The 14,632-nt window shown below is 35.3% G+C and overlaps 2 protein-coding genes and 1 long non-coding RNA gene across 6 annotated transcripts; all 3 read left to right on the forward strand.

The window, feature by feature from the left end:
- Positions 1 to 950: 950 nt before the first annotated feature.
- On the forward strand, positions 951 to 3,437 carry LOC113692998 (class V chitinase-like). Its single transcript, XM_027211590.2, has 2 exons — positions 951 to 2,047; positions 3,301 to 3,437. The coding sequence occupies exons 1-2, from the start codon at positions 958 to 960 to the stop codon at positions 3,321 to 3,323; spliced, it is 1,113 nt and encodes a 370-aa protein (XP_027067391.1). The 5' UTR covers positions 951 to 957; the 3' UTR covers positions 3,324 to 3,437.
- Positions 3,438 to 4,370: 933 nt separating this feature from the next.
- LOC113693791 (uncharacterized) lies at positions 4,371 to 7,660 on the forward strand. 4 transcript variants are annotated; one of them, XR_011815887.1, is made up of 3 exons: positions 4,426 to 5,096; positions 5,264 to 5,391; positions 5,890 to 7,660. It is a non-coding gene; the product is annotated as an uncharacterized lncRNA (long non-coding RNA). The 4 variants fall into 4 exon arrangements; XR_011815884.1 differs by having other exon boundaries at positions 4,426 to 4,859; positions 4,951 to 5,391; XR_011815886.1 differs by having other exon boundaries at positions 4,427 to 5,391; positions 5,890 to 5,973; positions 6,996 to 7,660.
- Positions 7,661 to 10,073: 2,413 nt separating this feature from the next.
- On the forward strand, positions 10,074 to 11,910 carry LOC113693790 (class V chitinase-like). Its single transcript, XM_027212480.2, has 2 exons — positions 10,074 to 11,322; positions 11,763 to 11,910. Exons 1-2 carry the CDS (start codon positions 10,194 to 10,196, stop codon positions 11,849 to 11,851), a joined length of 1,218 nt encoding a protein of 405 aa, XP_027068281.1. The 5' UTR covers positions 10,074 to 10,193; the 3' UTR covers positions 11,852 to 11,910.
- The last annotated feature ends 2,722 nt before the right edge of the window (positions 11,911 to 14,632 follow it).

Raw genomic sequence — 14,632 nt, forward strand, 5'->3', positions numbered from 1 at the left:
ATTGTCACCAGAAATTATGGCCTCCTTTTTCCACAGGTAAAAGACAATTTCTTAGATAGTACAACCAAGTGCCCCAAACTGTGAATTGGAGCTACTAAGTTGGAATGTAAAAGTATAGTGTATGAAACAAGGTCAAGAAAGCGATAAAGTGTTCGAATTTTCCCAAGGCTTATTCTCGGGGTATTCCTCTATCCACAAAAGGATGTGCTTGCAAATTCTGTTCACTGAATATGTTTCATTTGCACATTAAAGAAAGAAACACACAACCAAATTTGTCTTTCGAAGTGTTCTTTTGACAAAAAAGTGCATACATGATCAAATTTTTTGTTGCAACTATGGTGGAAGTTTTTGGGCACAATAAAAATTTCTGCGCATTTTAAATGTCGTGACCACACTAGGACTTCTTGCGTATAAAATCTTCTAAAAATAGATTTTAATCTGCCAAAGATCTAAGGTACTTGTACTGTCATAATTTCAACTTCAAATACCTTTAGATATGCAGAAACAGTGTAAAAAAATTAATTACAAGTTTCACAATGCTGCTAACAACGGATCAAAAAAGTTTAAAAGAATATGATAAGACAACACCATGCTTTTGAATATCATCTCACAATTCATTGAACATTTCAGCTTTTGAAATTTCGCCAATGAATTGTTCGTTGACTTGTACAACACTAACTATAAGACCAGTCAAATTGGCAACTATTTTTGACCCAAACAATCTCTAAATGAAATTTATAAAATTTTAAGTACTACTTTCTTCCATTAAGGTTGTCCTTTATTTTTTGATTTATTTAATTTTTTTTTTTTTTGTCAAAGAGAACTTTGATGCTTGTACGATTAAACTAGCCAGCATGGGCGCATACTATAACACTACAGCTTAGTTTGATCCCTACTTTATTTGCGTTGTGAATTGAATAAATACCAAATTAGGGTTCCTTTTCCTTCAAAATTTCAATGGCTTCCATAACTAAGTTCATCTTACTATCTTTAACTCTGTGTGTTCTCCATCTTAACTTCTGTCATGGACAAAATGCTGTCAAAGCAGGCTACTGGTTTCCGGATAGTGGAATTGCACTCTCAGACATTGATTCCAAACTTTTCACTCATCTGTTTTGTGCATTTGCTGATCTTGATCCCCAATCCAATAAAGTCACCATATCCTCCTCAAACGCTGGCCCCTTTTCACAATTCACCAAAACAGTTCAACTCAAAAACCCTTCAGTTAAAACCCTTCTATCCATTGGTGGTGGAAATTCTAATAGAGCTGATTTTGCTTCAATGGCCAGTCAATCATCTTCCCGCAAGTCATTCATTGATTCTTCAATAAACTTGGCTCGAGCCAACAATTTCCACGGTCTAGACTTGGACTGGGAATACCCACAATCCGCTTCTGAGATGAAAAACTTGGGCTCACTCCTGGATGAATGGCGAGCCGCGGTGGCAACTGAGGCCAAGAACTCAGGCAAGCCACAGCTGATTTTGACAGCTGCAGTTTCGTTTGCATCAAAGGTGGATGGATTATATCAGTATCCTATTCCATCAGTATCTAGAAGCCTGGATTGGATAAATCTTATGGCTTATGATTTTTACGCTCCAGATCGTCCAAGTACTTCTACCAGGTGTCACGCTGCATTAAAGGACCCTTCTGGCCAAGCTAGTGGAAGTTCTGGCATTGCAGATTGGGAAAAAGCTGGAGTCGGGGCAAAGAAGTTGGTTCTTGGAATCCCATTTTACGGATATGCTTGGCGATTGGTAAACGCGAATAATCATGGGATCCTGGCTCCGGCAAATGGAGCTGCCGGTCCGGATAATGGAGTCGAGCGGTACCAAGATATAAGGACCTTTGTAGCTCAAACCCCGGGGGCGGTTGTGGTGTATAATTCCACATATGTCTGCAATTACTGCTATGCTGGAACAACATGGATCGGTTATGATGATAATCAAACAGTTTCCACCAAGGTTTCATATGCTAAACAAAATGGACTTCTTGGGTACTTTGCTTGGCATATTGGAGCTGATGACAACTTGGCACTATCACGACAAGGTTAGTTAATGGAGTGATTCCAAGATAAGCAATTCCCTGTCTGATTACATTTATCATTTATGGAGAAAATGACCTCATACGCCCTGAAAAATTGAGTCTCTAAGGGTCCGTTTGTTTCAGGTGAAAATGTTTTCCAGGAAAATATTTTCCTAATTTCCCGTGTTTGGTTGCACAAAAGTTATTGAAAACATTTTCCTCTGTAAAATATTTTCACTCATCTTATGGAAAACAACTTCCCTTCCAAACTTACTGAAGTTATTTTCCGAAATGCATGCATCCCGCCTGTAATATATTCCAAACTTACTGAAAACATCTTGTAGTATGTTCTTTTTTTTTTGTTAGTGTAAACAGGAGGATTCGAACCCAAGATCTCTTCCTTACATTCCCTCCCCCGTATCACCCAACCCAACCCTCCTCCTAGTATATTCAAAAAAAAAAAAAAAAAATCTCATCCTGCTCATCCTATGCTAGTAATTAATTATGTATAATAGAGACATTCTTTTCTAGAGAAACTTTCAGTAGTGAGAGTGCAAGATATATGTCACAATAAGCATTGCATGTGATTGATATTTGATACTAAATGACCAGCAATTTGTTTATTACTTAAGGAGATATTTTTTTATTCATGTATACATTTCTCCAAGATTTTTTCAAAATTAAACAATGAAATAAATTTTCTTATTTTGCATGGGAAGAAGTATGTAGTTATAATGTGTAGAAAGTAAAGATAGATATAAAAGTGAAAATATTTCAAAAGTTAAACAAACACCAGAAAAATGAAGTAAGAAAATATTTTCAATAAGTTAACCAAACACCTGAAAATGATGAAAGGGAAATGATTTTCATGGAAAATTACTTCCACGGAAAATATTTTCCCAAGGAAAACATTTTACTTCCAACCAAACAGACTCTAAGTGTACCTAATAACTGGCTATGGAACATTGTCCATCGAGCTAATATTTTCCTGTGCCTAGAATTGAATGTATGTTTTTTGGAATTTTTTCATTTACAACATTTAAGAAGTACCCTTTTTAGCAAATGGTATTTGCAGTCCTTACATAATATTTCTCTGGTATTATACCTTTTTTCTTGTAACAAAATGCTAAAAGTGGAGTCTAAAAAACTATTTTTGAAGTGCAAATATCTCTTACCTTTTTTTTTTAACTTGTTCATTTGTATATACATCAACAATATCTCAAAGTTTCTACAATTCTCATATTTGTTACTAACACTTATTTTTTACTTGAATGTAGCTAGCCAAGCATGGGGAGCATGAAGTGGTGGTGGAAGTCATTTGACGTTCCTTATAATAAGCCAAAAGAGAACTGGCATTGTTGAATAATAATATCATTGATATGTGTACTCCATCAAAGTATAAATAAATGCCTTAGAGTTTGAAAAATGATTTTCGTCCTGTGGAGACAAATTGCAAACTGGCATCTGGCTAAATCAAGGATTAGGCCTTAAGCCTTTCTGACTAAGTAAGGCGAAGAAAGCAAATAGAAATCGAAACAATTAAAAGAATGTGTTGCCGTGTCAAGATCATCTTATATTGACTTGATATGCTTGTCAAAATATATGACACCGTCATAGGAGAATTGATATCCAGTATGAAGAAGTCCAGGCTTTTCAATTAATTGACTGGTCATTAGAGTAAATTGAGAATTAAGACATTCGCTAATGGATATAGATTGACAAAAGTTGTTAGTTGTTAACCATACTTTGCCCGACTGAAGTAAGGGGTTCATCACACTTTGCCCATAAAGAACAAATTGAATATGTAGCAACGGACATTAACTTTTTAACATCCTAAAAGCATGTGAATTTTTTGTTTTTTTTTTCTTCCAGTTTTGCGTCAAAATGATTCCTAACCAAAGGCTAGGCTACTTCAGTAGCCGTTCCCTAACACTTGCAGAAGATGGTCAAAGCGGCAAAAATTCTCAAAATTTAGCAAAACAATCGCAGTCTTACTTTTGCATTTTCTATTTTTTGAAGGAAAAGATACTGAGCCAAAGCAGTAAAAGAAGGAATTTTGCTGGTCATCTAGCATTGGCACTTCTATTCTTGAAAGGCCAAGAGCATCTGTGAGGGAAGCCAGATATTATTTTGACTTCAATAGCTATAGCACCTCTAAAATTACTTGCATGGATCTTCTAGCCGCATCAATCTGTTTAAATTTTCGTTTTCTTTTGTTTGTGCCTTGTAGTTCCACTACAGGAAAATAGGCTTTTTGTGACGTTTTCGCTGCGGCACAAGAAGAAAATGCAGCAAATAAAGAGCACATTTCAAATTGTGTGGCAAGGTTGATAAAGGGGCATAATTTTTGTGGCAAAACGACGTAGTTTTAATAAATCCAGAGTAAAGAAAAGGGAAAACGCCTTTCACTTCCAATGTCTCCTTCATTCTCCGCTAATTTCAAAACCCCCCACTTCTTTCTTCTAAACTCTAAATTCTGATTCCAAATTCCCAATGACCTTGTCTCGCTTTCTGTCTCTCTCTCTCAAATGGTCAAATCTAATTCCACCTCCTCCATTTTCCACCCAATACAGCCAACGAATATGCGGCAACCACCTTCATCTTTGAGATACAGAGGAAATCTGGAAGAGTAGACAGATTGATTGCTAATTGGTTTTGACGCCTGAAGCTAGGGTTTTAACGCGAGGAAGATGGACCTCCTCCATTTTTATTCTCAGCAGTTGAAGTCGATTCCCAATTGCAGCGTTTCTTCCTTGTTGTTGTATCTCTCTTTGTTGCTCTTCTTCTTTGTCTCTTTCCAATTCTAAAGACTCGATCACATTCTCAAAGGAATATGGTGAGATTTATAGCTAACGATAGTTTTATCTCAATTTTGTGTTTGTTCTTAGGTTTAATGACTTCTGGCATGATTTTGAGAAATTAAACAGTTTCAGGTCACTTTGCCAAAAGTGAATAAATTGGTTTTCACTGGCTGGATTTGCTTCTCCATGTAATTTTTATCATCGGTTAACTAATTTTAGCTTTGAGAGAACTTACCCAACAATTTTGCTAGCTATTCTGGTTCAAAAGCAAGGTAATTAAGCTCAATTCCTTTGCGATTTTTTTCACTTTATTCATTTATTTTATGGTATAATCAAGAGAATTTATTACATGCCCTTAGTGCTCAGGAGTTTATAGACTTTTGTGGTTATTTTTATGTATTTTTTGTAATTCTTTAAAATATTTTTAATGCGACCTAAGGGGAGATAATAGGAGTTTACTCTCGTTTTAAAGAGTCCAGCCCATATTGCAGATGGACAATGGAATCGCCTGAGAAACTCAATACAGTCGTTGTCTTGAAACAACGAGATAGCAGCCGTTGGCAGAAGGTACATTTGAAGCTTTAGTGCACTCCATCCTCTAGTTTATATATTTGTCCGATTATCATGCTACTGATATTAGGTGTTATTTGTAATTCTGTCATAAATGCCTGTAAACAACTCTCCCTGTTCTTGGAGACTGGGGACACACAAATAGTTTAGGAGAAATCCCAACTTTGGAGCATAATCATTTCAAGAAAGTGGAAAATGACAATCAAGTATTGCTGTTTTAGACCAAGTAATTCCTGATTTAATCCTTAAAAATGGTTACAAGGCATACAAACTACTTAAAAATGCACTTGCTTATGGTAGCAAGAATTTTTGCGTCACACTATGATATGGTATGATAATATTGTAACACAAAATTGTTAAGCATGATTGCCTCTACGGGTATAATATTAGGCCCACCTTCTCTCATTATTAACTTGGTGTTACTACTTGTAGCAACTTTGGTTAATTCTTTTACGAGTTCCAGTTTCTTATATGTGTGTGTGTTATTCTGCCCAGATTAATACATGCAATGGCTTCTAGTTGGCTATATCCCAAATAAGCTTATAAACCCAGGATGCAGACTGAAGACTGGACTGGCTGGTAAATTATTGCTTATTTTTTCATAGATGGGTTGACAAAATTTTTGAAGTTTTATAACAGGAAATTCACTGTCTTATGTCTTCATTTGCATGCTACTTCCCAAATAAGCTTATAAACTCAAAATTTTTGAAGTTTTTATGCAAAATGGTCTGTTTTCTTACGAGAAAGTTTGGGGATCTATTTAGTAGAAGACAAGTGCTAAACTTCTCCTTCAATTATGTCCCTTTAACCTTGTGATCTATATCAATTCATGCGCTCAATATACCTATAAGGGTACCACTACTAATGGTAGGAAGGTTGTGCTCAATAAGCTTGGGTTGTCCAGATGCAAGGTAATTAAGCTTATATGATCTGCAATTCATTTTTATTTATATGCACCTTTTATCATATTTATGGAGAATGATTAAAAGTTGTTCAATGTTGGCAGTTGATAGGTTCTAAATGTGGAATTTTATGGTGTTTTTGCCTTCTGTTGTTTTGGAATTTAAAGTGATTAAGGTGAAATAATGGGGATCTAGCATCAAATTTTGAATAGCATTCAACTTTAATTCCAAAGTTTCTGATTTCGGCTAATTTTCTAATTCCCAGCAATAGTGTACTTCATATCATTAGCTTTTGACGATGCATTTATTATCGCATGGATTTTGGCTTCATTTTTTTGCTATTTATACTTTATTTTGAATGAAATTTTTCAGAAAAAAAGATTTTTTTGATTTAAATAATGGCTACTCTGCCATTCATTGTCATAGACCCATTGTCATGCCTACTCTGCCATTCATGGTCACAGAGTTACTTCCCAAAGCAGCTCAAATTCCGTTAGTCCATTGGTCATGCTCCCATATCCTGAACCCCTAATGCCAATGTGTGTTGGTTACCCCATCTCCAACGATGCAGTTATTACTAGTTAGACCCATATTATTGCTTGTTGATATTAATTTCATGTCATTCGCCATTATTGATGCCCATGATACCACCACCAAGCTGATTTGACATCATCGTTTCATGTATGATTTTTTGAACAGAACTCTGGGAATCATTTGCATCTGTGTCACTAGAAAGTGCTGGCTGCTGCATTGCAATGTTCGGTGAACTAGCAGAATTCGTGTGCATTCCGGTCGGTAAGCCACCAAGTGAAGTCTGTGGAGGATCGTTAGATGATGATGCCGTTGGAGACTGGAAAGGAGAAGGATTGAGTTGCGGTTGTAGTAAGGTACTCAAGGAACACTAGGAGATGGCATCTGAACACCATTTCCTCCGTAAGGACCATTTGCGCTACTCTTCGGGTTTTTGCTATCTCGAGTTCATTGAGTTTTGATGACGCAGCCCAGTTATATATGGCACTAGTAGAGGAAGTTGCAGGAGCCGAATTCAGTGGATTATTTACGTTTGCCATGCCATTTCTGGAAGGAAGTTGCAATTATTACAAAAAATGTTTCAATGTGGCCTAACCATATTGAAACGTGATGACTTTTGCAAAATTATTTGAAATTAGGAACTACTTGTGCCTTTTAGAATTAGGTTATGATGATGAATTTGGAAATTTGCAGTGATTGTTTCCATTTAGATAGTGAATTGAATTACTTACTTGAAAGGGAAATGTACTACAAGCATGAAAAATAATTCATAAAATATGCAAAAAGTGTAAATCACTGCAGTGCATCTGTTTATTGAAGGAGACTATTTAATATTTGTGACGCAATTTTTGTGCTGCATGATTATTTGCGGCACAAAGCATATTTTGTGGCACTAATATGTGTCACTAATTGAGCCGCAAATGCTTGCGACACATTTAAACGAAGTGTCGTTTTCTTTTGTAACGGCTACTTTTGAGGCACAAAGGACTTGTGCCGCAAAAGCGCCGCAAATACTTTTTTGCGGCGCTTTTTGGGCTTTTTGTGGCACATTCTGGGCGTCGCAACAAGCTATTTTTCTTGTAGTGTCCTGTAGGATATTTATGTCCATGTATCACCACAACAGGGGTAGTTAAATTCTTGCATTACAAATTTTTTTAATTACATTGCATTTTTTTTATTGGATTACATGTTTTTTATTTCGTTGTTGGTGTTGGAAAAGCTAGTAATTGACTGGTTTTAAAGGAGAGGCAAAGTGTATATTCCTTTTATTCAGGTCGCCTAGGTGCAATTAGTCCCTAGTTCAAGAGGGCAAAGTGTAGCCCATTTATCGTACGGTAGACTCTATTGATATTGGCATCTAGTAGAAACTAAATAGTTTCCAGTGCTTACTTGTAAAAGGGTATATTTTTCATCCTTTTGACAAGAGGTACTTTTAGAAACCTACCCAAGATTTATATTAATATCACTTGGCACCTCTAAAATTTTTAAAAATCCCTAGCCTCCCCTATAACCATCCATTTTGTAACAATCTCACCCTTGTATTATTAAAATACTCTTACAATAATCATTTAATGAGAATATCTTTCTACCAATTCTACCCTTTTTTGCTGTTTTATATTGAATTTTCTATCAATTTGATTATAATATACAAGGTTTACATATTTTGCCTAAAAATTTTATTTTTCATAGTGTTTTGCATAAAAATTGCTAAAGTAGCGAAGATAATTTTGTCAATTCATATAGTACACAATAGTTATTAATGGTCCCATCTCATGACTAGTGCAGGACTTGAGTGATATTTTTGAAACTTCAAAGGTGTCAAATGATATTACCATAGGTTTCAGGAGAGGTTTCTGAATTATATATCGCTAACCAAAAGGGTTAAAGGCATACACTTATACGAGTCCAAGAGGCAAAAGTATATACCTAATAATTGGAGGGTTAAAAGTCAATCAACTATATAATTCGAGTGCCATTCAAATATTTTGCCCAAAAAAAATAGCCGGACCAATGTATGTATGATACTCTCCTAAACATAGTATTGTGGAAACAGCAAAAACATAAGAAATTTACCTTCCATGAATGATAAATATGCTGGAGCTAAACTTGCCCCGCTGCCAAGATTCATTCAACTCCGTAGTTGTTCGGGCAACTTACCTCTCTTTAATATTTTATGGTCCAAATTGGGCGGTCCCAAGATTGAAAATAAAATCTGTGATCTAATCGAAAGCGGCTGCAATATTAAACAAATTTCGGCGAGTAGCTATGAAGGACTAAAACTTATCAGTATTTCTTTTTCTTTTTTTTTTAAATTATCCAAAAGTTGTCATTAGTTGAATAGGCAAATATCTGATGCTCTTGAAGATTGAGACTTACGTGGTAGCATGTTGTTGACAGTCGTAAAGATTTAATAGTTTCAAGGAAATGTAAAGTTCCACAAATTTTTTGCATTTACCGCTATAGTGGGACAACAAAATGGACTTTACAAATTGGGCACTTTGCCAACAAAATTAGTTTGTAGTGCGACACGATTTTCAATTTCCTTTAAAATTAAATTTTGGCATTATATAATCACAGATGCCCTCCCTCAAGACTTGATCCTCAAATCCTATCTGACAATTGTCCATGAAATGTTGTCCCTTGGATCAAACTTTTCCTTTGGTAGAATTAATTGTGGTATACCTATTGAGATATTCGTGCACTCTGTCAATTTTTTTTCATATCTTTAACTTGTAAAATATAGTACCTTTTTTTCTTCTTGACTTGTTCATTTGTATAGACGTCCACGGCATCTCTTACTTTCTCATATATTTCGTCTCATTCGTAATGGTTAATAAGACCAAACCTAATGTTGGTAGAAGTTTCTCCACTACTCATGTGAGAGGTGACACTGTTTGAGTGATGATTTGTGTATTCCACAATTGATACGCATATGCAAGTTTTCCGGTGCCATCACAATCAAAAGACAAATAAATTCCTTAGCACGCAAGTTCCACAAAGGTACAGTTTGAAAGTTGATTTTTTCAATCTGAAGACAAATTGCAAGCTGACAGGTGACTAAGTACCCAAGCCTAACTCGAGGATTAGGCCCTAAAGCTATCTCACTTTAGAAGAGGATCACAATTTTCTCTTGGATTCTCCACTAATGCCTCCAAATTAGATAAGGCCAAGTTTAAAAAAATGAATTTCCTTGTCAAGGTCATTTTCGGTTGTCCTTGTATGCTTGTAAAACAGTGTCATAGCTTCACCGAATAGTTAATTTCCAGGATGAAAAGTCCAGGACTTTTCATTTAATTGATTGATCTAAACAGATTAAATAACACCTCATCTTAGTTTGATCCCTACTCTATTTGCAATCTGAATTGAATGCATACCAAACAAGGTGTCCTTTCCTTCAAAATTTCAATGGCTTCCACAACTAAATTCATCTTACTATCTTTAACCCTCTGTGTTCTCCATCTTAACTTCTGTCATGGACAAAATGCTGTCAACGCAGGCTACTGGTTTCCAGATAGTGGAATTGAAATCTCAGACATTGATTCCACTCTTTTCACTCATCTGTTTTGTGCATTTGCTGATCTTGATCCCGAATCCAATGAAGTCACCATATCCGCCTCAAATGCTGGCCCCTTTTCACAATTCACCGAAACAGTTCAACTCAAAAACCCTTCAGTTAAAACCCTTCTATCCATTGGTGGTGGAAATTCTAATAGAGATGATTTTGCTTCAATGGCTAGTCAGCCAACTTCTCGCAAATCATTCATTGATTCTTCAATAAACTTGGCCAGAGCCAACAGTTTCCACGGTCTAGACTTGGACTGGGAATCCCCACAATCCGATCTTGAGATGACGAACTTAGGGTCACTCCTGGATGAATGGCGAGCCGCAGTGGCAACTGAGGCCCAGAACTCAGGCAAGCCACAGCTGATTTTAACAGCTGCAGTTTCATATGCATCAAAGGTGGATGGGTTATATCAATATCCTATTACATCAGTATCCAGAAGCCTGGATTGGATAAATCTTATGGCTTATGATTTTTACGCTCCAGATCGTCCAAGTACATCTACCAGGTGTCATGCTGCATTAAAGGACCCTACAGGTCAAGCTAGTGGAAGTTCTGGCATTGCAGACTGGGAAAATGCTGGAGTCGGGGCAAAGAAGTTGGTTCTGGGCATCCCATTTTACGGATATGCTTGGCGATTGGCAAACGCAAATAACCATGGGATCCTGGCTCCGGCAAACGGAGCTGCTGGTCCGGATAATGGAGCCGAGCAGTACCGAGCTATAAGGACCTTTGTAGCTCAAACCCCGGGGGCAGTTGTGGTGTATAATTCCACATATGTCTGCAATTACTGCTATGCTGGAACAACATGGATCGGTTATGATGATACTCAAACAGTTTCCACCAAGGTTTCATATGCTAAACAAAATGGACTTCTTGGGTACTTTGCTTGGCATATTGGAGCTGATGACAACTTTGCACTATCACGACAAGGTCAGTTATTGACGTGATTCCAAGATAAGCAATTCCCTGTCTGATTAGATTTATCATTTATGGAGAAAATGACCTCATACGCCCTGAAAAATTGAGTCTCTAACTGCACCTAATAATTGGCTATGGAACATTGTCCGTCGAGCTAATATTTTACTGTGCCTAGAATTGAATGTATGTTTTTTGAAATTTTTTCATTTACAACATTTAAGAACTACCCTTTTTAGCAAATGATATTTGCAGTCCATACATAATAATTCTCCGGTATTATACTTATTTTCATGTAATAAAATGTTAAATTGGAGTGTCAAAAACTATTTTTAGAGCAGAATTACCTTTTTTTCTAACTTGTTCACTTGTACATACATCCACAATATCTAAAAAATTCTACAATTCTCATCTTTGCAAGTTGTAACTAACGCCTACTTTTTACTTGAATGTAGCTAGCCAAGCATGGGCAGATGGAAGTGGTGCTGGAAGCCATTTGACGTTGCTCCTAGCAAGCCAAAAGAGAGCTGGCATTGTTGAATAATGATATCATTGCTATGTGCACTCTATCAAAAGATGAATAAATGTCTTACAGTTTGAAAATTGATGTTCATCATGTGAAGACTAATTGCAAACTGACAGGTGGCTAAATCAAGGATTAGGCCTAAGCCTTTTTGACTTAGGTAAAGGCGAAGAGAGCATAAAGAAATTGAAACAATGAAAAGAATGCGTTCCCGTGTCAAGATCATCTCTTACATTGACGGTCATAGGATAATTGATTGCCAGTATGAAAAATTCCAGGCTTTTCAATTAATTGATTGGTCTTTAGAGGGAATTGACAATCGAGACACTGATTAATGGGATATAGATTGTCAAAAATTGTTAGTTGTTAACCAAACTTTGCCCGACTGAAGTAAGGGGTTCATCACAATTTGCCCATAAAAGATAAAAAACAATAGATATCAACGGACATTATACTTTTCAACATCCTAAAAGCATGTGAATTTTTGTTTTTTTTTCTTCCAGGTTTGCCTCAGAATGATTCCTAAACAAAGGCTACTTCTTTTTTTTGGTAATAACAAAGGCTGCTTCAGCAGCCGTTAGGCCTAACATTTGGAAGATGGTCAAAGCAGCAAAAAGTCTCAAAATTTATCAAAACTATACACAATTGGACGAGTTGATATTGGATTTTCACTTAAATGGGTTAATCCTAACTTGTCCAACTTTAGATTGGGTTGATTTTGAGTTGGATCATCTTAAACCCATAACCTAAATATGACCCAACATATTAATTAATACATTGTGATACATAAACTCTCTCTTATACATTTACATACACAAAAAGATTTTTTTTCACATATATAAACACATTTTCACATAAATAAATAAATATATTTTCACACACACTCACTTCTTAATTTTCTTGGAAACACATCATAAATAGAATAATATTTTTATATTGCTTGTGTTGCGAATTTTAGATAATAAATTGTACATTTAAATATATTAGTAAAAAAAATTATTTACTTTATACTTTTTAATACTACTAATTGATTGAAACTTATTTTTGTCACAATTTATTTAGCACTTTTATTATTCATATCTACTTTATTGTAAGTTGTAATATTCTATGTACACGAATACCAATTAGGATGTTGAGCAATTCAATAAAATTTCAACACGAAATGGTAGATATTTGCCAAATTTGGTAAAGGTAAGGGACAGTTGTTGATTGTGAATAAACAGAAGCAAGTAACAATCGGAGAACAAAAAAAAAAAACTGGGAGAAAAACAATGTACTCTTAAAAGGCATAATAAATTATTATAGATGTTGAACAAGTTTAATTAATGTTGTAAAAGTAAAATAAGCATGAGTTTTTATTTCAAGTTTCTTTTAAATAAATATTAAAAAAATTGATTGAAAACATACATATGAAAATTTTGAATACAAATTGGTCAATGAATTGTTAACACATATCCAAATGCAAGTGGTTGGGCATATGTGTATTGAATCTTGTATTTATTATTTTGAATTATTTTTTAACAAGTTGGGTATTGGGTGTTCAAATAAAAAATCCAACCCCCCAATAAATAAGTTGGTTCGTTCTTTTTTAACCCAACAAAACTCATAATCCAACTAACCCAATCCATCCTTTAAAATTAGTGGGCGCATTGGGCGGGTTGTTGGGTTTTGGACTTTTTCGCCAGCTCTAATCAAAACTCTTGCATTAATTCTTAATTTAGCATTTTCTATTTTTGAAGGAAAAGAAAGTTAGCCAAAGCAGTAAAAGGAATTTTGTTGATCATCTACCATTGGCACTTCTATTCTTGAATGGCCAAGGGCATCCATGAGGGATGGCTGATATTATTTTGGCTTCAATAACTATATTGCCTCTAAAATTGCTTGCACGATTTTCTGGCCACATTGATCTGTTTACATTTTGTTTTATTTGTTTGTTCCTTGTATTTCCTGTAGGATATTTATGTCATGCATCACCACAATAGGGCTGTTATATCGTTGCATTACTTTTTTTTTTTTGTTTTTTAGTTTCATTGTTGGTGTCGGTAAAGCTAATATTTGACTGGTTCTATAACGTACGGATAGGCAGAGTGTATATTCCTTTTTAGTTCAGGCGGCCAAAGTGCAATTACTCCCTAGTTCAAAGGGTAAAGTGTCATTAATCTTTTTCAAAAATTTCCAACATTTTAATTTGAATTCACCTGCAAAAAGAGAGTGAAAATTGAGACATATTCAAACGATAGACACAAATATGTGAATTTCTAAGATCGAGGAGATGAATTATCATTGAGTTTGTATCTTTCGTATAAGTCATATATGCCGTTTAAAGTAAGGTTGTCGATCTTCTAATTTTTACCCAATTTATCTATCATAGAGTATAGTGTATTGATAATGACATCTAGTAGAAACTAAATAGTTTCAAGAACTTAAACTTACATAATAAGAGAAGGTGCGTTGATTTGGAAAAATATATATATATAGCCCGACCAATATATGTATGATACTCTCCTAAACATGGTATTGTGGGAACAGCATAAACATGAGAAAAATTGCTCTCCATAAATGATAAATGTGCTGGAGGTAAACTTCCCTCGCTGCCAAGATTCATTCGACTCCGTAATTGGTCGGGCAACTTAACTGTCTTTAATATTTTGTGGACCAAACTGGCAGGTCCCAAGATTGAAAATAACATCTGTCATTTAATCGAAAGTGGCTGCAATATTACTAAACAAATTTCAGTGTGTAGCTACTGAGTACTGAAAGTTGTCACTAGTTTAATAGGCAAATATCTGATACCCTTGAACA

This window comes from Coffea arabica, chromosome 6c (genome assembly GCF_036785885.1).
Source record: "Coffea arabica cultivar ET-39 chromosome 6c, Coffea Arabica ET-39 HiFi, whole genome shotgun sequence".
Taxonomy (NCBI): domain Eukaryota; kingdom Viridiplantae; phylum Streptophyta; class Magnoliopsida; order Gentianales; family Rubiaceae; genus Coffea; species Coffea arabica.